At 43.9% G+C, this 25,000-nt stretch overlaps 1 protein-coding gene across 2 annotated transcripts in view; it reads left to right on the top strand.

Moving 5' to 3' along the window:
• The window catches only part of dennd1c (DENN domain containing 1C), a 26,072-nt gene extending 7,793 nt beyond the window's left edge, over positions 1-18,279 (top strand). The window contains exons 6-23 of one of the 2 annotated variants that reach the window (XM_072656748.1): positions 2,121-2,190; positions 2,347-2,427; positions 3,165-3,242; positions 5,366-5,419; positions 5,697-5,807; positions 7,875-7,975; positions 8,533-8,578; positions 9,108-9,209; positions 10,601-10,726; positions 11,682-11,783; positions 11,914-12,004; positions 12,195-12,235; positions 12,416-12,472; positions 12,660-12,707; positions 12,826-12,945; positions 14,858-14,943; positions 15,825-16,023; positions 16,115-18,279. In XM_072656748.1, coding sequence (XP_072512849.1) covers positions 2,121-2,190; positions 2,347-2,427; positions 3,165-3,242; positions 5,366-5,419; positions 5,697-5,807; positions 7,875-7,975; positions 8,533-8,578; positions 9,108-9,209; positions 10,601-10,726; positions 11,682-11,783; positions 11,914-12,004; positions 12,195-12,235; positions 12,416-12,472; positions 12,660-12,707; positions 12,826-12,945; positions 14,858-14,943; positions 15,825-16,023; positions 16,115-17,056 — 2,455 coding nt within the window. In that variant the 3' untranslated portion in view covers positions 17,057-18,279. The remainder of the gene's footprint in view (positions 1-2,120; positions 2,191-2,346; positions 2,428-3,164; positions 3,243-5,365; positions 5,420-5,696; positions 5,808-7,874; positions 7,976-8,532; positions 8,579-9,107; positions 9,210-10,600; positions 10,727-11,681; positions 11,784-11,913; positions 12,005-12,194; positions 12,236-12,415; positions 12,473-12,659; positions 12,708-12,825; positions 12,946-14,857; positions 14,944-15,824; positions 16,024-16,114) is intronic. The other variant, XM_072656749.1, reaches the window with a different exon arrangement.
• Positions 18,280-25,000: the final 6,721 nt, after the last annotated feature.

Below are 25,000 nucleotides of genomic sequence, written 5' to 3'. Positions count from 1 at the left end.
CTAATGTTATATAGAGTTAATTACAGGTAGACACTCTCACTGACCACTGACTTTATGTTTATTTGGGTTTATTCTAATGTTATATAGAGTTAATTACAGGTAGACACTCTCACTGACCACTGACTTTATGTTTATTTGGGTTTATTCTAATGTTATATAGAGTTAATTACAGGTAGACACTCTCACTGACCACTGACTTTATGTGTATTTGGGTTTATTCTAATGTTATATAGAGTTAATTACAGGTAGACACTCTCACTGACCACTGACTTTATGTTTCTTTGTGTTTATTCTAATGTTATATAGAGTTAATTACAGGTAGACACTCTCACTGACCACTGACTTTATGTGTATTTGGGTTTATTCTAATGTTATATAGAGTTAATTACAGGTAGACACTCTCACTGACCACTGACTTTATGTTTATTTGGGTTTATTCTAATGTTATATAGTTAATTACAGGTAGACACTCTCACTGACCACTGACTAATATGTTTATTTGGGTTTATTCTAATGTTATATAGAGTTAATTACAGGTAGACACTCTCAATGACCACTGACTTTATGTTTATTTGGGTTTATTCTAATGTTATATAGTTAATTACAGGTAGACACTCTCACTGACCACTGACTTTATGTTTATTTGGGTTTATTCTAATGTTATATAGAGTTAATTACAGGTAGACACTCTCACTGACCACTGACTTTATGTTTATTTGGGTTTATTCTAATGTTATATAGAGTTAATTACAGGTAGACACTCTCACTGACCACTGACTTTATGTGTATTTGGGTTTATTCTAATGTTATATAGAGTTAATTACAGGTAGACACTCTCACTGACCACTGACTTTATGTGTATTTGGGTTTATTCTAATGTTATATAGAGTTAATTACAGGTAGACACTCTCACTGACCACTGACTTTATGTTTATTTGGGTTTATTCTAATGTTATACAGAGTTAATTACAGGTAGACACTCTCTCACTGCTGAGATATAGAGTTGTAAATAATCAGAGCTGCTTACAGAAGTGGAGATGTGTGTTTCTTGGGCTGAAGGGGAAACTGCTTACTTTGTGAACTGATGGTAATGAAGCTCTGAGCTTTGTGGTTTCCTTTCAGCACTTTTTGACATGCAGGTCAGTTCCTGTTCCTATGTTGTGACAAGACATGTGACCATCAGGGAGCTGGTAATTCAGAGTAGTGATAGCACGAGCCCTGTGGATTGAGCTGCAACATATCCTGTCCAGTATATATATATATTTATATACACACAGTTTCAATGTAACAACTGGACCATCTGTTATAAATATGCCTACTTACATCCTATCGCCATCCTGTGGTCGTTTGTAGGCCTGCAAAGTTTCCACTATAACAAAGAAAACCACCTTCTAATGATGTGGGGAGGAGCTTGCTATTGGAATTCATTCCCACTAGCTGTCTAAAACCGAGGGAAGCCACATAGATATTTCTCGCATTTCCGTTATACGTGTTGTTCTGACACTATATGACTGTGGCCACTCCCACTCCTCAACGGGTGAAGGGTCAGGGGTAAGTCACTGACCGGTCTGAGTGTGTTTAATGCAGAAAAAGCTGGACTTTACCTAAAACCACTGCTAATCCAAGTCATAAATCAAAACCAGTTGCCGCTTTATTAGAAACACCTACCTTGTATTTAAACTTATTGGACATTTTATCAGAAACACCATATGGGTGAATGTTGTAGCTCAGCTGCACTGCCAAAGAATGCCAAAGAATATAGATGTAACCCTCTGAAAACCCTGAATATCTGTTATTTCTCACTGTTTTAAGAATTTTATTCAATTAAACTGTTATAAAATTGTTTATTAACAGATTTTTGACCTGTTTTAAGAATTGTATTAAATTATTCAACTGTTTATTAAATGTTTATTTTTATTTTATTTATGAATTTAAAAGTCGTTTTATCTTCAGAAGTTTCGTCATAATCTATAAAACTGGAGTTTTGGCCATACTTTGGTCCATTTTTACAGACCACGGACAGTATGCCCATCCCTACACCTATACTTGGAAATGCTGTAACTCTTTAAATGTAGAGACTGAACACAGTGCAGAACTAACAGTAAAATTCTGTCATGCAGTTACCTGCCCTGGTTCGAGGTCTTTTACAAACTGCTGAATAACCTGGCAGACTATGTGACGAAAGGCCAGGTGAAAGCCACTTTATTTCATTTTCTTAAAAATTGTTATATAATTTTATATAAATATGACTTTTTATAAAAATCTTTTAAAGTTTACAATAATATTTTCTATTGAATGTTTCAGTTCATCACTGTAATGCATTTGCTTCTTTTTGAAACCTTACAGACCAAGGAAATGCAAGAGCTGCTTATGGTGCTGTACAACCACGCGGTGCCAACGGCTAACGGCTCTGTCACCCTACAACTGGTAAGTTCTTGTTACCCGAGGCTTTAATAATGGTGCGTTCGGACGGTCCTCCTAACCTTAGGAATATCCAGAGTTCACCACAAGCCCTGGTCTCAGATAAGTCCCAAGAAAGCAAGAAAGTCTACGAAGTTAATGTATAAATTTATATAATGTGTATATATATATATATATATATATATATATACAGCACCCCTGGAAGGGGTGGGTATCGAACACACAACCCTGTGATCAATAAACCACTGAGCCAACACTGCCCTGCATGCCTCACCTCCCCCTAAAAAACGTCCTCTTCTCATATCATAGCTTAGAATTCCAGGGTCCGAGGGCAGGATCCTGAAGCAGAGATGGTTAGGGCCTTGCTCAGGGGCCCGACCCAGCACTCTAACCACAAAGCCACCACTGCATCATAATGACAGCATTACTACTATGGTGGTAACTTCCGAGCTGGGTTATTGGGTCACTGTCCCCCAAAACTAACAGACGTAGAGAACACAGCACTTGAGAAAGGCTTTAGCTGGCGAAGGAAACCGGACAGAACCGGTCAAGTGAAATTCCACTCAAGGCTGGAAAACAGAAGGGTTTTAAGCTGCAGGGAGTCGTCATGGGAACGTGGCTGTCACCGACCTTACAAACCGACAGCAAAACAGGAAGGATGTCCGAATGCATCATCTGATCCCCTGTGACGTGTGAGATCACCTGTGAATAACCAACCAGGTTCCTGTGTGTTCTTCTATGAGGGAGAACAGCTACAAATTGGGAGTGAGGTGCCATCCATCCGTGGCCACACCCTCTCCTCAAAGCGTGAAGGGTCAGGGGTGAGTCACTGGCCAGCCTGAGTGTGTTTAATGCAGGAAAAGCTGGACTTAACCTAAAACCACTACTAATCCTGGTCCTAACTCTTAACCAGTCGCTGCTTTATTAGGAACACCTACCTTGTATTCAAACTCAGTGGCCATTATATCAGAAACACCATATAGGGGCGCTTTGTAGCTCAGCTGCACTGCAAAAGATATCCTGATATCTGAAACCCTCCATAAACCCTAAATATCTGATATTTATGATGTTCTTATAAAGTTATTTTTTAAGAACATCATAAATTATATATATAACTACTGTATATATATAACTATATTTAACTATTTATGAACTGATTTTTACTTCATTTGAGTCATTTTAGTGTTTCATTCCACTTGTTTCAAGCATAATTTTTGATAAAAAATAATTATCTTTATTATATTATATAATATTTTCTTTATTATATTCATTTTTTATTAATTATCTATTTTTTTATGATTAAGCCAATTAAGCATACTTTACTGACCGTATACTAAAATATCTGCTAATACACACTTAAATGCATAGAAATAAGTTGTTTATCTCATAATATTGCTACAATAATCTTAACATGGGAAGTATTAAATATTAAGACTACATTTAAGTGGGGTTTCACTTGCTAAGATATAATTTTTGCAGTGTGTTGATCATCTATTAGCCCCATCCAGGACCACCTCAGGACCACTAATGACCTATAATTATTATTTGGATGGTGGACAAATATCAGCAGTGATGCTCATATTCATAAACTGTAATAAACTCTGGGGTGTTTAATAGTAAATGATCATCCTCTAGCACTGAAAGGTCTTTTATGTGTAAAGCTCACTGCTGCAAAACTGCAAATTTCACTGCAAAACAAACATTGACAGCAGCCAAACTCTTTTAAACCACAGTCGAAGCTGTTCGCAGCTGTTTCTGATAAAATGGCTAACGAGTGTAGGTAGCCTACAAAGTAGGCCAGCTTAATATAATGGTAAGACTGGTGTAGTTACACTGTTTACACATAAAACTGTATAATGTATGCTAACCTAACCTAACCTAACCTAGGCTAGACTAAACCCAGAGCTTGACTAATTCAAACACCCATGTTTGTGAAACTGAGCTAACTGACTCAACAGTTGGAACTGCACTAACAGCGCTTGAGCTGAGTATAATCTATTGTTTGATGGATTCCGTTATTGGCAAGCTATGCTTTCCTTGAGCTTGCCAGATTTGGCAACCATGTGGACCCATGCGCTAGTAAGGTAGTTTTGAAAGTATTCTGTGGAAAAGACTTTTGAGTACATCTTATAGGTGAAATGGGAGAATCATGCTGTGTGTTGTGCTAGTTTTCTGTCTAACGCTAACATAATATCCATGTGTAGTTTTGGATTAGCCCGGCTAATAAACACTGACCTGACTCCCAGGCAGGGCAGCAGAAAGGAGTTAATCTGGTCTTGTCCAGACTGTAAATTGTCCTGCAGTCAACTTTCTGCTTTACTTTAGGGCTATAACAGAGGTTGGTGTGTTTCATGATGATGAAATGCTCACCCAGGTGAAAACATACTATATCTAGCCAGTTAACCAGGTTTTGACCATGATTTTGGTCATACTGGTCTTGCTGATCAACATGACCAAGCACACACATGATCACATGATCACGCTGGTTGACCAGAGTGGTCATGCTGGCCATGTTGGTGGCATTCTTGTATTTTCTTTGGGTTTTGGTTGTTAGTCCCAATTTTGCCCAGTTCTGCCGTTATACGGAGGCCATAGAAGTGTTTGTCTATGAAGTCCTCCACTGCTTCCTCCACTGTGACGTGAAGAAATGTTGGCTTGGTAATCAACTGATATTGTATCCATATTGTATACTTGCGATACAGTCATTTGTTTACAAGCGGTAAGTTGTCATGGTGGGTCTCGTCTGTAATCTCGGGTGTAACGATTTCAATACAGTGTTGATAAATAAACGTATGAATCAAAATCAAAAATCAAAAGTGTGAATCGTTACACTCACAACGTTCAGCTTTCTAACCCTTTGTCTAGCAGGGATGCTCTGAAATAACAGCATTTTAGCTAAGTTAGCTTCTTGCTAACCATGAAATTCTCTCGTTCTTTTTCTCAGATCCCGTACTTTATAGCTCCTGATCCAAAAGCGCTGCCATCCATTCCAGAGAGTGTGAGTGTCTCGGCCTATGCTTCAACTCTTCAGCCTGGAATCCATCTATCCATGTATTTAACGTATAGTTAGCCCTTTATGCTAATGTTGCTAACAATGAATAGAAGCCTGTAGAAACCTATTAGCATGATGTGTTCACTTAGATTCTTCTTGTTTGCATCATCACCGTACGATTAGCATTGTTAGCTGCTGGTGGATTATACTACACTGATTTCCCTTGTGTGTGTGTGTGTGTGTGTGTGTGTGTGTGTATGTGTGTGTGTGTATGTGTGTTTAGAGGAACTTGACCGAGCTCGTAGTGGCTGTAGATGTGGGGAACATGCTGCAACTGTACGCTAGCATGCTGTTCGAGAGACGCATCCTCATTTGCTGCAGTAAACTCAGCACGGTGAGTTTGTACCACGTCAGTCAAGCCATGCGAAAAACTCGTATCTCAAAAAATGCCAGCTTTACAGAAGGAGGAAAAATAAACTCCCAAACTTTCAATGGATGTTGATGTAAACAGATTTTGCTCCAGGTCATTTTGGAGCATTTCTATTGGTCGGTTCATTATGAGCAGAACAGCTGCCAGATTCACGTTATGGAGCGATAAAAAAGTAATAAGCAGAAATAATGGCGATACGAGGTTTTTGCGTGACAACAGCAAAATGCTTAATTAACATCATGTGTCTATTTGACGTTTGAAATATTCTTATATTGCGCTTTTGATGTATGTAGATATAAGAAAAACCTTTTAAAGACAATTAAATATATTTCATCTATATATTTGCATATATGTATATATATATATATATATATATATATATATATATATATATATATATTTATGGTATGTATTTGACTATTAAAATTAGCCACATTAAATAATATTTCTACACATATGGAATCGTTTATTATGATCATATTAATAAATATAGGTGAAAATATTGCTGTGCAATGTTCAACATTATCTGTCCAAATGTTTGTGGACACCCCTTCTAATGAATGCATTCAGCTACTTACTGAGTTGCACCCATTGCTGACACAGATGTGCAAATGCACACACTCACACTGCTTATCTAGTCCCTGTAGAGAAGAAGTACTGCCAATAGAATAGGACCCTAGCAGCCAGATCAGCTGCCTAATGCTGCCAGGCGTGGGCTAGAGTGGGATAAAGCCCCCCAGCATTGAGGAGCTGTGGAGCAGTGGAAGAACTGTGGTCTCTGGAGTGATGGATGGTTGGTCCTCACAGCAATGCTCTGCTCCAGACTCTAGTAGAAAGTCTTCTTCTCTGGACAGTAGAGACACAGTTTCTCCAACAAAAGCAGGATCACCTCTTTTTAATAGCCTTGATTTCAGAAGAAGCGCTGAACGAGCAGGTGTCCCAATACTTTTGTCTATTGTTATATTAGCTATAAAGGGTGTGTTTACACTTCTCAGTTGGTCAGATTACTGCATATGAGAGTCAGCCTGATGTGTGAATATGAAACTGATATGAAATCACGCCCTGGAGAACTTCCTCCTGACCTGAGAAACACATCAGAATATGAATAAGAACATGGGGAAGTGGAGGGAGGAAGCCAAAGGGTAGGGTTGGTCCTGGGTTGCGGGTTATGACGGGGTTGGGCTGAGGCTCGCTGGGGGCTGGTCCTGGGTTGGTCCTGGGCTGCGGGTTATGACGGGGTTGGGCTGAGGCTCGTGGGGGGCTGGTCCTGTGTTGGTCCTGGGCTGCGGGTTATGACGGGGTTGGGCTGAGGCTCGTGGGGGGCTGGTCCTGTGTTGGTCCTGGGCTGCGGGTTATGACGGGGTTGGGCTGAGGCTCGTGGGGGGCTGGTCCTGTGTTGGTCCTGGGCTGCGGGTTATGACGGGGTTGGGCTGAGGCTCGTGGGGGGCTGGTCCTGTGTTGGTCCTGGGTTGGGCTGAGGCTCGTGGGGGGCTGGTCCTGTGTTGGTCCTGGGCTGCGGGTCCTGTGTTGGTCCTGGGCTGCGGGTTATGACAGGGTTGGGCTGAGGCTCGTGGGGGGCTGGTCCTGGGTTGGTCCTGGGCTGCGGGTTATGACGGGGTTGGGCTGAGGCTCGTGGGGGGCTGGTCCTGTGTTGGTCCTGGGTTGGGCTGAGGCTCGTGGGGGGCTGGTCCTGTGTTGGTCCTGGGCTGCGGGTCCTGTGTTGGTCCTGGGCTGCGGGTTATGACAGGGTTGGGCTGAGGCTCGTGGGGGGCTGGTCCTGGGTTGGTCCTGGGCTGCGGGTTATGACGGGGTTGGGCTGAGGCTCGCTGGGGGCTGGTCCTGTGTTGGTCCTGGGCTGCGGGTTATGATGGGGTTGGGCTGAGGCTCGTGGGGGGCTGGTCCTGGGTTGGTCCTGGGCTGCAGGTTATGATGGGGTTGGGCTGAGGCTCGTGGGGGGCTGGTCTGGGCTGTGTGTGTACTGTTGGTGGGCATATGGTAAATAACCAACCCTGCACTGCTCTGTTGCTGTAGCTGACGGCGTGTGTGCACGCATGTAGCGGCATGCTCTTCCCCATGTACTGGCAGCACATCTTCATACCGGTCCTGCCCCCACACCTCCTGGACTACTGCTGGTGAGAGCCCACCCCACTCACTCACACACACACACACACACAGACACAGGCATCCTGTCTCACGCTTGTTAATGTGCTAAACCAATCGTGAGAAACGCTGGATAACTGCAGACACAGAGATTCCCAAGAATCATCGCTGTTACACAAAACCTTGTATCTCCACAATTTTACAGGAGGAGAAAAAAAATCTTTTTTTAATGGAAGTTAACAGTATTTTTTTACTCCAGGTCATTTTGGAGCGTTTCTATTGGTCCGTTTATGAAATTCTGATACAGTATAAAGAACAACTGCCAGATTCTCTGAAATCATTATATATGTTTCATCTACATAAAATCAACATAAAAATAATAATAATAAATTTTTCATAAATGCAGACACAAGTATTAAATGTTTTTTAAAAAATGTCAAACTGCAGATTTCATATATATATATATATATATATAATGATATATTACAATAATAATAATAATAATAATAATAATGATTTTGTCCTGTATCAGCAAATATCCACTGCTGATGTATTGCCCCTTCCTAACTGTGCTGGTTGTGTTCTGCAGTGCCCCGATGCCATACCTCATCGGAGTTCATTCCAGTCTAATAGAGGTACCCTACAGACTCTCTCTCTCTCTCTCGCTCTCTCACTCACTATTTCTTACATTCAGGACCTACATTTATTATTATAGAATAAAATGATGTGAGTTAATATTATTGGCCACGTCTCTGTAATTTATATACATTTGTAATACACTATATGGACAAAAGTATTGGGTCACCTATACTTTTCCACCTACAGGAGCTTTTATAAGACGTCTCATTCTAAACCCATAGGCTGTATAAATAAGGAGCTGGTCCTCCTTTACTCTAAGCTCTACCAGCAGCAGCAGGTCTGGAGCTCTGCTGCAGTTACTGAGTCAGTTGGAGGCTTTTCTGCACTCTGCTCTGAGCTCAGCACTCAGCCCTGAACTCTTCCACTGAATCAGACACCTAGATTCAGTGGTTAAGAGGTGTGTCCCAATACTTTTGTCCATATAGTGTGTGTGTATATATTATATGTATGCACACACACACACACACACACACACACATACACACACACACACACTGATCCGAGCTCTGTGTGCTGTGTTGTCAGAGAGTGAGGAGTCGGGCTCTGGAAGACGTGGTCATTCTGAATGTGGACACCAACACTATGGAGTCTCCTCACGATGACCTGAAGAAGCTCCCGTCAGATGTGGTGATCAATCATGAATATTAATCAATATTAATCAATATTACATCAATACCAACTATCAAATACTTCTGTCAATCAATTTTTTAAAGTATTTTTTTATTTAAATTTTTCATCATTTCTATTGATTATCCACTAATCTATTTAATTAGTATCAATCAGTTCTATTAACTATCCATCAATCAGTTCTATTAACTACCCATCAATCACTTCTATTAACTATCCATCAATCACTTCTATTGATTATCCACTAATCTATTTAATTAGTATCAATCAGTTCTATTAACTATCCATCAATCACTTCTATTGATTATCCACTAATCTATTTAATTAGTATCAATCAGTTCTATTAACTATCCATCAATCAGTTCTATTAACTACCCATCAATCACTTCTATTAACTATCCATCAATCACTTCTATTGATTATCCACTAATCTATTTAATTAGTATCAATCAGTTCTATTAACTATCCATCAATCACTTCTATTGATTATCCACTAATCTATTTAATTAGTATCAATCAGTTCTATTAACTACCCATCAATCACTTCTATTAACTATCCATCAATCACTTCTATTGATTATCCACTAATCTATTTAATTAGTATCAATCAGTTCTATTAACTATCCATCAATCACTTCTATTAACTACCCATCAATCACTTCTATTAACTATCCATCAATCACTTCTATTAACTATCCATCAATCACTTCTATTGATTATCCACTAATCTATTTAATTAGTATCAATCAGTTCTATTAACTATCCATCAATCACTTCTATTAACTATCCATCAATCACTTCTATCAACTATCCATCAATCACTTCTATTGATTATCCACTAATCTATTTAATTAGTATCAATCAGTTCTATTAACTATCCATCAATCACTTCTATCAACTATCCATCAATCACTTCTATTGATTATCCACTAATCTATTTAATTAGTATCAATCACTTCTATTAACTATCCATCAATCACTTCTATTGATTATCCACTAATCTATTTAATTAGTATCAATCAGTTCTATTAACTATCCATCAATCACTTCTATTGATTATCCACTAATCTATTTAATTAGTATCAATCAGTTCTATTAACTATCCATCAATCATTTCTATTGATTATCCACTAATCTATTTAATTAGTATCAATCAGTTCTATTAACTATCCATCAATCACTTCTATTGATTATCCAGTAATCTTTTTAATGAAGTCTCATTAATTATCTATCAATCACTGCTATTGATACTCCACACATTACTTTACATTAACTATCCAGTAATTAACCATCAATTATTATATATCTGTGGCTGTGGTCGAGCAGCATCGTGTTGACTTCTTTTCTGTGTGTGTGTGTGTGTGTGTGTGTGTGTGTGTGTGCGTTTACAGGTGACAGCTCTGAAAGTACGCCTGAAGCGCCAGGCTTCGTCTCCAGGGGCTGGTGTGGCTCGAGCCTTTCTGAGAGCTCAGGCTCTGCTGTTTGGAAGCTACAGAGATGCCTTAGTGTACTCCACTGTGAGTCCTACACTCCTCCAGCAGGGGGTTCTTCAAGGGTTCTTTAGTAAGAGCAATGGTTCTCCACTCAAAGAACCAAATAGACGCGTAAATGGATACGTTCTTTAATAGTGCACCAGTCTTATTGATGGTTCTTTTTAGAGCATTTATGAAATATAGCACATAAGGCCGTCCTTTCACAGCCCTGCTTTGTGTGTGGTGGAGGTTCTACTGTAGGAGCTGCTACTGTAGGAGGTTCTACTGTAGGGTGGCACTAGAGGTTCTACTGGCTTGTACACTAGAAGCTTTTCCTCAATGATGGAGATTAAGCCTAGACTGCATTTTCCTTTTTGCTGCTGTAATTCCTGCACTGTTGGTGGGGTGATAGCGCTGCCCGGTGGTGGCTGGTGGAAATCTTCTGGAGGTTCTGCAGTAGGCTGAGAAACTTCTCCGTGCCGCTGATGCCTTCAACAACAGCAATTTCGCCCAGGGAAGAAAACTTTCTACTAGATTCTGGAGGAGCATTGCTGGGAGGATTTGATTGCATTCAGCGACAAGAGCTGAGTTAGTGAGGCCAGGGTGTTGGATGAAGATCAGGACCTGTAGTAAAAGCAGAGGTTCTATCAAAGGACCACCTGAATACTTCAGAGGTTCTTCACGGTTCTTTACCTGGGTTAAACGTTCTTCAGATCTGTGGAATACCATAAGGAGACAGTTCTACATGAAACTGTAGAGAACTCGAAGTCTAGTGTTAAACACACCTCTCTCTCTCTCTGTCTCTCTCTCTCTGTCTCTGTCTCTCTCTCTGTCTCTGTCTCTCTCTCTGTCTCTCTATCTCTCTCTCTCTCTGTCTCTGTCTCTCTCTGTCTCTCTATCTCTCTTTGTCTCTCTCTCTCTCTCTATCTCAATCTGTCTCTCTCTCTCTCTGTCTCTCTCTCTCTCTCTCTCTCTCTCTCTCTCTCTCTCTCTCTCTCAGGGTGGACCTGTGTTATTCAGTGATGATTTGTTCCTCACTCATAAATCTCACAGCACGAGACAGTTCCTTGAGAGCTCCATACACCTCCAGTTCTTCAAGCAGGTACACACACACACACACACACACACACACACACACACACAGTGCTTTTCCACCAGTGTTATACATGTGTATACACACAGTACAGGTGTGTTATAGGTGTGTGTGTTTGTGGCTGCGTGGATGTCTACAGTTTATTGACGGACGTCTGGAGATGCTGAACCAGGGCAAAGAACCAGACGACCTGTTTGAGGAGGAGATACTGCAGTGTGGAGCATCATCAGGTGTGTGTGTGTGTGTGTGTGTTAACATGCTAAATGTTATGATATCCCTCATGGTTCATAGGGTGGCTGTTTACTATCCCACATTCCCATTCCTTATTTACAGGAAGTCAATAGGTATAAATATGCATTAACTGATGCCTTGTGTGTGTGTGTGTGTGTGTGTGTGTGTGTGTGTGTGTGTACTGCACAGGAGGCTCAAAGTCATACCAGCAGTGGGTGGGAAACCTGAAGGTGGGTTTTATGTTACACACGTCACTGCAGCAGCTACTAGCATACTGTATTACGTAAGCAGTAGAAGACGGTATGGTAGATGGTGCACCTGTTGAGCACCTACCAGTGGCCATCCTCCGACATGACATCACAGGGCGTCATAACGTGGGCAGTAAGAGCAGTGTGTGAAATGTCTTGCAGAAAGGAGGAGGCGCTCTGCTCCTGACGGTGAAGTCCAAGGCTCAGATGTGCAAAACTGTGAGTAATGTCTCAGATGTCTCAGTGCAGGACAGCCTTGTCCCTAGAGATGGAAAACTGAGGTCCTGGAAGTAAAGTTACTTCCAGGACCTCAGTTTTCCATCCCCAGGGGGCGGATTTTTACTTCCAGGACCTCAGTTTTCCATCCTGGTGCCCTGATGATCAGATCTATTCATCTCCATTTCAGGCCACCTATCAAAGCAAGCTCGGCCTGAAGAACCTCATTTCATCAAAGGTGAACTTTGATCTTTTATTATTTGGATTATTTATTTAATACATAAGTAATTAATATACAGTTTCTGTATCCAGTACATGCTTACATAAGTATGTGTTCTGAACTTGGGTTCTCTCAGGAGCCGAAGGACTCTCACGCTCTACAGAGGGGCGGGTCTGTATGCGGCACACACACGATTCGCCTCCTCCAATCAGACTGCCTGCAGAATCGACTGCCAATCACACAGCACTTCGGCAAGGTGACCCACACAGCACACACCGTTTTTTATTAACTGTTATATTTCATATTTCAGTGAGGCCAACCAATCAGTACCTGGGAGAAGTGATGTGAGCCAGTCAGTGCTCAGGAGCGGTGATGCCAGCCAGTCAGTGCTCAGGAGCAGTGATGCCAGCCAGTCAGTACTTAGTAGCAGTGATGCCAGCCAGTCAGTGCTCAGGAGCGGTGATGCCAGCCAGTCAGTGCTCAGGAGCAGTGATGCCAGCCAGTCAGTGCTCAGGAGCGGTGATGCCAGCCAGTCAGTGCTCAGGAGCGGTGATGCCAGCCAGTCAGTGCTCAGGAGCAGTGATGCCAGCCAGTCAGTACTCAGGAGCAGTGATGCCAGCCAGTCAGTACTCAGGAGCAGTGATGCCAGCCAGTCAGTGCTCAGGAGCGGTGATGCCAGCCAGTCAGTACTTAGTAGCAGTGATGCCAGCCAGTCAGTGCTCAGGAGCGGTGATGCCAGCCAGTCAGTGCTCAGGAGCAGTGATGCCAGCCAGTCAATGCTCAGGAGCGGTGATGCCAGCCAGTCAGTACTCAGGAGCAGTGATGCCAGCCAGTCAGTACTCAGGAGCAGTGATGCCAGCCAGTCAGTACTCAGGAGCAGTGATGCCAGCCAGTCAGTACTCAGGAGCAGTGATGCCAACCAGTCAGTACTCAGGAGCAGTGATGCCAGCCAGTCAGTACTCAGGAGCAGTGATGCCAGCCAGTCAGTACTCAGGAGCGGTGATGCCAACCAGTCAGTACTCAGGAGCGGTGATGCCAACCAGTCAGTACTCAGGAGCGGTGATTCCAGCCAGTCAGTGCTCAGGAGCGGTGATGCCAGCCAGTCAGTACTCAGGAGCAGTGATGCCAGCCAGTCAGTACTCAGGAGCGGTGATGCCAGCCAGTCAGTACTCAGGAGCAGTGATTCCAACCAGTCAGTACTCAGGAGCGGTGATGCCAGCCAGTCAGTACTCAGGAGCAGTGATTCCAACCAGTCAGTACTCAGGAGCAGTGATTCCAACCAGTCAGTACTCAGGAGCAGTGATGCCAGCCAGTCAGTGCTCAGGAGCGGTGATGCCAGCCAGTCAGTACTCAGGAGCGGTGATGCCAGCCAGTCAGTACTCAGGAGCAGTGATGCCAACCAGTCAGTACTTAGTACAGTAATGCCAACCAGTCAGTACTCAGGAGCAGAAGTATTGGACCCGGCTAAGTTTGCAGGACTACCAGTGGTAAGATGCTTGTTCTGGTCTACCAGTGGACTTCGTTATGGGTAGACCTTTGACTGTAGTCTCGGAAATGGACATTTTAGAAAAGGACTCACTGCACATTCCTCTGTGGAAGACAGAGCATATACTGCACAGTTCAGCTCACTGTACCCTCAACTCAAGACCCACTTCGGTGCTCCCTCTAGTGTTGTGTAGTTTTCAGCATCATGCGAGGAATAGGAAGATGCCAGGGTGACTGGCTGCAGTAACAGGCACTGACCAATAGAGGTCTCACTCTCTCTGTCACAAGTGATGTTGTAATTCAGCTGAATGCCCACAGGGTGGCAGAGTCAACTGTGTTACAGATTGAGATGGGGACCAGTTTAAAATGTCTGTCACTATGTTATAATAATAATAATAATAATAATAATAATAATAATAATGATATTTATTAATGTGTATTTAATAATTGCATTTTATATATATATATATATATAGTCACACAAAAACCTTGTATCTTCCTTTTAAAGTTAATAAAAGTTAATCTGGATAAATGGACCAATAGAAATGCTCCAAAATGACCAAAATGATTTACATTGACTTCCATTGAAAGTCCTCAGATTGTAAAGCTGCTGTTTTGAATATATATATATATATGTAAATATGTATAATTATTAACTATAGATCTTGTTTACGGTGTTTCAGTCCCGGCCAAGGAGGCCTACGCGCAAAAACACCATCCCCCAGACTGAAGAGCCACCCCTAGATAACATCAGCTATGGAGAGGAGAGGTCAGAGTGTGTGTGTGTGTGTGTGTGTGTGTGTGTGTGTTTACTCAGTTAAACTATTGGTTACTGTTTTAAGGTGAAGGAATCTAATTTTATTAAAAACAGCCCAATATATATATATATATATATTTATTGTGTTTCAATACATTTCAGCCTGGACCTGATTTACATGCAGTTGTTTGGAAAAGTTTGGGCGCCCATGGTCTACACATTTTAATACACAATTACACAATAAAACAGGAATGTATCTTAGTAAATATGACTTTGCATATGGCTGTCTGTCCTAAAGATACACTATATGGACAGAAGTATTGGGGCACACCTCTTAATCACTTAATCCAGGTGTCTGTCAGTCCCATTGCTACCTTTCTTCCACACATCAGTGAAAGAACGGGAGGTTCTGAAGAGCTCACTGAACTCCAGCATGGTTCTGTATGTAATAGGAGACACCGCTGCACCACCAACAACAAGTCAGCTGGTGAAATTTCCTCCCTCCTAGATCTTCCTCCATCAGCTGTGAGTGGTATTATTATTGAACAGTGGAAGAGTTTAGGAGGAACAGCTCACAGAGAGCAGCTCAGCCACCGAGTGTCTGTCAGACCACGTAAAGTTACAGAGCGGGGTCAGGGTCGAGTGCTGAGCTCAGAGCAGAGTGCAGAAAAGCCTCCAACTGACTCAGTAACTGCAGCAGAGCTCCAGACCTGCTGCTGCTGGTAGAGCTTAGAGCAAAGGAGAACCAGCTCCTTATTAATAAAGCGGATGGGTTTAGAATGGGACGTCATATAAAAGCTCCAGTAGGTTTAACGAGAAGGCATCCCAATACTTTTGTCCATTTAGTGTAAAAAAGAGGTATTTTTTGTTTGTGTGCATGCTTGTCTTTGCAGTCATATAGAGTCTGGCTCCAGTGCTGGCTACCTCCAGGATGACCCCGATCTTTCAGTTCTGCCCGACCCAGAGGAGATGGACCTTCTAGGGGAGATTTTCGACACCCTGAGCGCCCAGAGCTCCAGAGAGCCAGGACTGCTGTACGGCACCCGTAGCCTGGACCTGTTCAACTCTGACTGCACTGACTTCATCACCAGAGTGAGTATCGTATGCTGCCCCTTGCTCACCCACACGCCTCCTGCCTATCCCTTGTCTCTCCCCCTCTTACCATCCTGTCACTGTTTTCCAGAGGGGCGTGACCACGCCCAGCCAGGAAAGCTTGAACCTGTCCCTTGGGAACAGCGGCAGCCTGTTGAGCTGGGAGGAGGACGGCCTTGAGGAGAGGCCGATCAATGAGGTGGAGGAGCCTGAGGCAGGGACCGACCGATCTGAGAGGGAGGGCTTTGGCACAAGGCCATCGGTGGAGGAGGTGTCTGTGGATCTTGGACGGTTGGTGAGCGATCTCACAGATTTAGGCGAAGAGCTTAAAGAGGAACTAGGAGATCTTCAAACCTCAGGGCCAGCACGAGATGGAAAGTGGGCGGAGCAAACCAAGCATGAGGATGGTGCTGAAGGAAAAAAGCAAATAGCGGAGGGATGCAATGAGAACCGGAAACAAGGCCACGATGTGGAACGGGAGAACCTGGAGGTTTCAAACAGTGCCACTCCAAAGGAAGGAGATCGTGAAGCCACTGAGGTCTGTTTAGAGCCCCAACAGGATCATGGACCCACTGAGGTCTGTTTAGAACCCCAACAGGATCATGGACCCACTGAGGTTTGTTTAGAACCCCAACAGGATCAAGAACCCACTGAGCCGTCTGTACAATCCCACCCTGGAGCAAACATCACCCTAAATGAACCATCTCCAGACAAGATAAGTCAAAAAGACGGCAACCAGGACGAAGATCGGTCTGTCCCAAGTGTGCTGTCCACAGTAGCTCTTTTCCAGGCCAAGACCCCTCAGACCAGGGTTCTACCAGAAACCAAGCAAGGCATCAGTCCCAAAGGCTTGGACGCAACTCTGAAGACCTCCCCAAGAGGCCCCAGGAAAATCCAGGCTTCTTCCAGCAGGATCATCTTGGTTCCAAAAGGGGATGACCACATTGGAAAATCGCCCATTGACCCAGCAACTGAAGACCAGGAACTGCCTCCCATTAAAGTGTCGGAATTAAAAAAGAGGTTCGAACAGTGAATGGTGGGTGTACGAAAAAGAGTGGCACCAATCCAAGCTGCCCCGCATCCGTGGCATGTAGTTTTCGAACTGAACACAAGGACCGGAGTTCGGAACCCTTGAGGATTCGCATTTGATTTTTCACTTTTGACCAGGTGGTTCCTGCCCTCATGTAACGTAAGTGCACTCTTGACCATTATGGACTGTAGCCCAGTTTAGGATCTTCAGTCCACGCCCTCCATCACCGCTAGCTTGAAAGGGGTCCACAGACCAAGCCCTACACTGAGCAGAAAAGGCCCCAGCTTGGGTAGAAGTTGAGTGAAGTGAGCTATGGACAAAAGTATTGGGACACCTGCTCATTTAGTGTTTCTTCTGAAATCAAGGGTGTTAAAAAAAAAAACCTAATCCTGCTTCTGTTAGAGGAACTGCCTCTATTGCTGTAGAGGATTGCTGTGAGGATTTGATTGCATTCAGTGACGAGAGTATTGGATGAAGCACCATCATTCCAGAGAACACACTGCCACTATTCCACAGCTTACGGCTTGGGGGTTGGGGGGTCTTTCAACCCCTCAAGTCCACGCCTGGAATTAGGCAGTGTGGTGCCAGTAGGTTAACTGCTGAATGCATTAATTAAAAGGACCGGTCATGTGCCGGTCATCAGCTATGGGGCTAACTTCTCCCACAGCTTGGGCTTCTTCTGCCCTGGGGCTTGGTCTGTGGAGCTACAGGTGGGTCCTACTGAGTCCACCACCCAAAATATGTCCAGCCAGGAGGGACTCTGTGGCCAGAAACATGGACTTATTCATGAAAAGGCTAGAGCAGGAGTCACTGCAGGCTTTATTTTATGGTTATTGGACGTTTGGTGGCCCTCCACATTTTGGTGCCGTCCTCATTCCCAACACCCTGATTCAACCGATCAGCCAATTCACAAGCCCCCTTAAAGCAAGGGGGGACACTAAACCCTGCAAAGCATTGGGAAGATGTGGTCTATCTTCGGAATTGTGCATCAGAAAATGGGCGGCAGTCTCAACAAGGTGGCCAGAAAGTGTTTATTTGACCAAATCAGGCATTGACTTTCCCTTCTAATGGGTTACCTATTGCGGCGGGTTTGACGCGATACAGTGATCCCTCTGGTCAGGAGCCTCTGAATCTCGGACTCAGTAATTAATATGAAGAAATTGCTTGTTTTTTGTTCATGTTTCACAAGAACCCATTATTTCTACATTAAAGTTTTTCTACATTCATGTTTTTTTAATTCATTTGTCCACAATCGGGTAGAATTTCACTTTGCTCAGCGACCAACGGCTGGAAACGGGAACATTTCCTGCAGCTGTCGAATAAATCTTAGGGACCGAATGGGCCTCGCAAAGTAGTCACTATAGGAAAGGCCTTGCCCTGTGATACAGATTGGAGAGAGGGAGAAAGTAGGACAGTAAACATTGACTCAGCTCTGAGCCAAAACAATCAGTCAACATCATCCAGTCAACCAGTGTGTCCCAATACATTCGCTAGCCAGCCAGATAAAGGGCTCAGCTCCTGCAAAACCAACCAGAAAGCAGATCAGTGGTGTATGGAAATTGTATCGTTAGGCCCAGGTTTGGTCCTCATGTCGGTCTTCACAGACCTTCTAGACCCTCGGGTAACCCTACATGAGGGTTTGAGTATTACGTTGAGAAACCGTGGAAACCACAAAAGCAAAGCAGCTGAACTTCAGCGGGCATTTTAATTCGCTGCTCACCACATGTCACAAATCATCATCACACCTTCAGTTAACTTACATATAAATAAAGTGGGTCAAAGCCATCAACGACATGAACATCCACTGATAAACACTGATCATCTCAAAATATTACCAGCCTTCAGTCCCCCTCCACTCCAAACGGGGAACTTCAGAGTGTTGGTCTAGAAGCAGTTACCAGTGTCTGCAGTGGTCCCAGTTACAGGATTACCAGTGGATCTAGTGGTCCCAGTTACATGGTTGTCAGTGTTTGCAGTGGTCCCAGTTACAGGGTTGCCAGTGTTTGCAGTGGTCCCAGTTACAGGGTTACCAGTGGATCTAGTGGTCCCAGTTACATGGTTGCCAGTGTCTGCAGTGGTCCCAGTTACAGGGTTACCAGTGGATCTAGTGGTCCCAGTTACAGGGTTACCAGTAGATTTAGTGCTCCCAGTTACAGGGTTACCAGTGGATCTAGTGGTCCCAGTTACATGGTTGCCAGTGTCTGCAGTGGTCCCAGTTACATGGTTGCCAGTGTCTGCAGTGGTCCCAGTTACAGGGTTACCAGTAGATTTAGTGCTCCCAGTTACAGGGTTACCAGTGTTTCCAGTGGTCCTATTTACAGGGCTGCCAGTGTTTGCAGTGGTCCCAGTAACAGGATTACCAGTGGATCTAGTGGTCCCAGTTACATGGTTGCCAGTGTCTGCAGTGGTCCCAGTTACAGGGTTACCAGTAGATTTAGTGGTCCCAGTTACAGGGTTACCAGTGGATCTAGTGGTCCCAGTTACATGGTTACCAGTGTTTGCAGTGGTCCCAGTTACAGGATTACCAGTGGATCTAGTGGTCCCAGTTACATGGTTACCAGTGTTTGCAGTGGTCCCAGTTACAGGGTTACCAGTGGATCTAGTGGTCCCAGTTACAGAGTTACCAGTGGATCTAGTGGTCCCAGTTACATGGTTGCCAGTGTCTGCAGTGGTCCCAGTTACAGGGTTACCAGTAGATTTAGTGCTCCCAGTTACAGGGTTACCAGTGGTTTCAGACACAAAGTTACCAAGGGTTCCAATTATAGTGTTCTCAATGGTTCTACTTAAAGGACTACCAGCGTTTTTCCAGTAGTCCCAGTTAGGCATACCATTGGTTTCAGTTATAGCATTATCATATCCTCCAATTACAGTTCCCAATGGTTCCAAATACAGGCTTGGCAGTGTCATGCAAACCACTGGGACCACTACAGAGTTTCCAACGCTTCCAATTAGGGCCGCCAGTGGTTCCAGTTAGAAGGTAACCAGTGTTTCTAATGGTTCCAATTACATTAGCAGTGTTCATAGCATTCCCCACAGCGACAAGTTCACCAGGATTCTACTGTTTCAATGGTTACAGTAACACAGGCTTACCAATGGTCACCAAGCCTCACCATTTCACCGTTACCAGTCCAACACTTACAGTTACCAGTGAACCCAATTCTACACCAGGTGATGGATACCAGTGCATGCCCAGCAGAAGTTTGTGTGTTTGTTTGTGGAGTGCAGGGGGTGTTGCATCATCAGATACCAGTCATACCAGCATGACCACAGTTCCTTCAAGTGGGAAAGGTGGAGGTAGAGTGAGGCCGGGTGTGTTTAAAGTGACCGAACTTACAGTTTTAACCTCAACAACCCAAATGTAACCCATCAGCCAAGCCATGTTCAGGGCATCTTTAGGAAATACAAGGCTAGAAGAGCAAACATGGACGTTTACATGGTCAGTATTCCACAAGCTTTGCCATGGTAACTAGTTCAGTAAGGTCCCATATCAGCTCCCCATGCTAAAGGCCTACAGGTCCAGTGGTCTTGGCTACATTTGGGGTAAAGAGGTGAAACATTGAGAGTGCAAATGAGCAAATTCTGGCCAATAACAGCAGGGGTCAGATGAGTCTCTCCTCTTTGGGCAGGGGCAGAGCCAGCGCCGGCCTCTCAGGCCCGCCCCCTTCGGCCTGCTTGCGCTCCTCAGCGCTGGGCTGGTAGGTTCCCTCGGTCTGCCGTCTCTTGTGGAGAATACAGGACATCAGCAAGACGACCACAGCCAGAAGCCAAGACGCCGACACGAGCAGAGCCCAGAGGTTCACACCCTGCAGCCTGAGAGCAGCCATGTCCCCTAAAACACACAGAAACACACACAGGAGGTTAAGAGGTTACGAGAGCGGTGTGTAGATTTGGGCGGCGCGGTCATTAATCATCCGTTAATCATTAACATATTTCTGGCTTTTTTGCAAATAGTGCTCCTAGCCAATCACAGTGTGTTTTAACTGACCAATCACACCTCTGTTTGTGTTTTTTTTTTGTGATCATTCAGGTACGTTCATGAATCAATAAAAGTAAACCATTCGTCAGCCAGTCTGCCTGTCCAAATGTTTGTGGACGCCCCTTCTAATGAATGCGTTCAGCTACTTAAAGCTGCACCCATTGCGGACACAGATGTGCAAATGCACACACACAGCTTGTGTAGTTCCTATAGAGAAGCACTGCCAATAGAATAGGACTCTCAGCATCAACATAGTGAAATTTCAATGTCAGGTGTGGGCTAGAGGGGGAATATAAAGCCCCCCACCACATTTACATTTACATTTATGGCATTTAGCAGACGCTTTTATCCAAAGCGACTTACAAGGTTACTTGTATCACAGAGTTGGGCCAATGTAGTGTTAGGAGTCTGGCCCAAGGACTCTTATTGGTGTAGCGCAGCATAGTCACCACAGACTGGGAACCAAACCCTGGTCTCCCACAGGGTGTTGTAACTCAGTGGCAGGTAGTGGTGTTATCTGTTGCACCACACCAACCTCTGGAGACCACACAGTGGGGCAGCGGACTCTAGAATGATGGCTGGTGCTCCTTCCAATACTGTTGGGATGAGTTGGGGAGTCGGGGATGATGAGGTAGGGTGTTGATCATCATCACTAAAAGATCTTGTCGCTGAATGCAATCAAATCCTCACAGCAATGCTCCTCTAAAATGTAGTAGAAGAAGAAAACATCTTCTCTGAAGAGTAGAGACATTGCAATTACTAATGGTCCCAGTAACAGGGTTACCAGTAGATCTAGTGGTCCCAGTTACAGGGTTACCAGTGCCCCCCAGCAGCTGTGGAGACCACACAGTGGAAGATCTGGTCACTGAATGCAATCAAATCCCCACAGCAATGCTCCTCTAAAATTAAGTAGAAGAAGAAAACGTCTTCTCTGGGCAGCAAAAGCAGGAGAAACTCTTTAATACCCTTGATTTCAGAAGAAGCAATGAATAAGCAGGTGTCCCAATACTTTTGTCCTTTAATGTATAATATTTGACCTGTGTTCTGACTCTTGTTAGATGTTATTTCATGCTAAAACGAACCCCCTCAGATTACAGTGATGTTAATACACTCATTAGTCCTTTTGGTGGAGGAACTGTTGGTGGCAGTGTTTGTTTAAGGATTAGACTGGCGTGTCACTCCGCCCTCTCTGCCTTTAGTGTTTGCCCTGTTCCAGTGTGTTAGACAGCTCACCTGCATTCCTCAACACGCAATGAGTGTTAGTGTACTCTCAGAGGCACGACCTGGGTCTTTAGATCCAACCATGGACCATTTTCTGGTCCAGAGGGAACCACTTTACTTGGATGGTCCACTGTAGACGCCTCTATTTTTTTATTTATTTATTTTTTGACAAAAGTATTGGGACATCTGCATATTCATTGCATCTTCTGAAATCAAGGGTATTACAAAGTATTTCTCCTGCTTTTGTTGGAGCAAGAAGACTTTCTACTAGATTTTGGAGCAGCATTGCTGTGAGGATTTGATTGCATTCAGCCACAGGACTATTAGTGAGGTCAAGATGTTGCATGGATGATCACCAAATCATCTAATCCCCCAACTCATCCCATTCAAAAGTACTGGATGGAGCTCCTCCATCCATCATTCCAGAGAACACAGTTCCTCCACTGCTCTACAGCTGCTCAATGCTGGGGGCTTTATACCCCTCTAGCCCACGCCTGGCAGCATTAGGTAGCATGGTCTTTATCTGCTCTGGAGAGTCCTATTCTATTGCCGGTCCTTCTTCTCAACAGGGACTAGAGAAGACATGTCCATAAACTTTTGGACATGTAGTGTATATGGGCAAATGTCTGTCTGTAACACAAGGCTCCACAAGTATTTGGACATGTAGTGTGTATATTATATAGATGTGTGTGTGTGTGTGTGTGTGTGTGTGAGAGTGTGTGTGTGTGTGTGTGTGTGTGTGTGTGTGTGTCTTACCCCAAGATTACTGATATTGTGAAGTCATTCCTGTTACATTGGGACTGCAGATGCTTTTACCTGCAGATCAAGTGAGATATTAGAGTTTAACTAACACTCTCCACCCCCCGCCCCCACCCACCCCGCATCCACCCACCCGGTTAAATGGGTCCTCTGTTTAGGTAGTTTTGATCACTGGGGCTGAAACAGTTAATGATTACTCTGAATGAATAACACTCATCCACACACACACAAAGAATACACTGTTATTGTGTGAATGCCCCTGCCCCCCACCTAACCTACCCCCCCCTGTCTCTCTCTCTCTCACACACACACACACACACACACACACACACACACACACACAGACACACAGACCACCTGTTCCCATAACTCACAGCTTAGATTAAAAGTTTGGATCTTGGGCATCGTCTCATGTTTTACATTAAAGAGGTAAATAAAGGGTGTGAATATAATATAGTTTCAAAACCTACTATTCCCCTTCATACAGTCCATACAGTCTACACAGACCACACACTCCAATCAGTCTATAGCTACTGTACATAAAGTCTAACTAGTCCATATAGTCCCTACTGTCCAGACAGATCCTACAGTCTACAGTCCAGACAGATCCTATAGTCTATAGTCCCTAAAGTCCAGACAGATCCTACAGTCTACAGTCCAGACAGATCCTATAGTCTATAGTCCCTAAAGTCCAGACAGATCCTATAGTCTATAATCCCTAAAGTCCAGACAGATCCTATAGTCTATAGTCCCTACTGTCCAGACAGATCCTACAGTCTACAGTCCAGACAGACCCTACAGTCTACAGTCCAGACAGATCCTATAGTCTATAGTCCCTAAAGTCCAGACAGATCCTATAGTCTATAGTCCCTAAAGTCCAGACAGATCCTACAGTCTACAGTCCAGACAGATCCTATAGTCTATAGTCCCTATAGTCCAGACAGATCCTACAGTCTACAGTCCAGACAGATCCTATAGTCTATAGTCCCTAAAGTCCAGACAGATCCTACAGTCTATAGTCCCTAAAGTCCAGACAGATCCTATAGTCTATAGTCCCTAAAGTCCAGACAGATCCTATAGTCTATAGTCCCTACTGTCCAGACAGATTCTACAGTCTACAGTCCCTAAAGTCCAGACAGATCCTATAGTCTATAGTCCCTAAAGTCCAGACAGATCCTACAGTCTACAGTCCAGACAGATCCTATAGTCTATAGTCCCTATAGTCCAGACAGATCCTACAGTCTACAGTCCAGACAGATCCTATAGTCTATAGTCCCTAAAGTCCAGACAGATCCTACAGTCTATAGTCCCTAAAGTCCAGACAGATCCTATAGTCTATAGTCCCTAAAGTCCAGACAGATCCTATAGTCTATAGTCCCTACTGTCCAGACAGATTCTACAGTCTATAGTCCCTAAAGTCCAGACAGATCCTATAGTCTATAGTCCCTAAAGTCCAGACAGATCCTATAGTCTATAGTCCCTACTGTCCAGACAGATTCTACAGTCTACAGTCCAGACAGACCCTACAGTCTACAGTCCAGACAGATCCTATAGTCTATAGTCCCTACTGTCCAGACAGATTCTACAGTCTACAGTCCAGACAGACCCTACAGTCTGTAGGCTATAGTCCCTACGGTCCACACAGATCCTACGGTCCCCACAGATTGTATGGTCCACACGGATCCTACAGTCTATAGACTGTGTGTGTGTGAGTGTGTGTTCACTACCAGATGGGTTAAATGCGGAGGACACATTTCGCTGTACAGTGACAAATACGTGCACCTTTACCTTCACCTTTACATTAATGTAGGGAACGTCCTCGCAGATGTTTACTGTGTTTGTTTCACTGAAATGACAGAATTTATTTTTAACACACACCAACCAAGACCCCCCATCCACCCACCCCGCCCAACACACCCATTTTCACCCATATTAGCAAAGCCAGCCTGTTTTATTCCAAGAGATGAAAATAAGAATTAATATATATACAA

Source organism: Salminus brasiliensis, chromosome 15, assembly GCF_030463535.1.
Source record: "Salminus brasiliensis chromosome 15, fSalBra1.hap2, whole genome shotgun sequence".
Classification (NCBI taxonomy): domain Eukaryota; kingdom Metazoa; phylum Chordata; class Actinopteri; order Characiformes; family Bryconidae; genus Salminus; species Salminus brasiliensis.
Note: the sequence above shows the minus strand (reverse complement) of the source record. Positions and strands in the feature narration are given on the sequence as shown.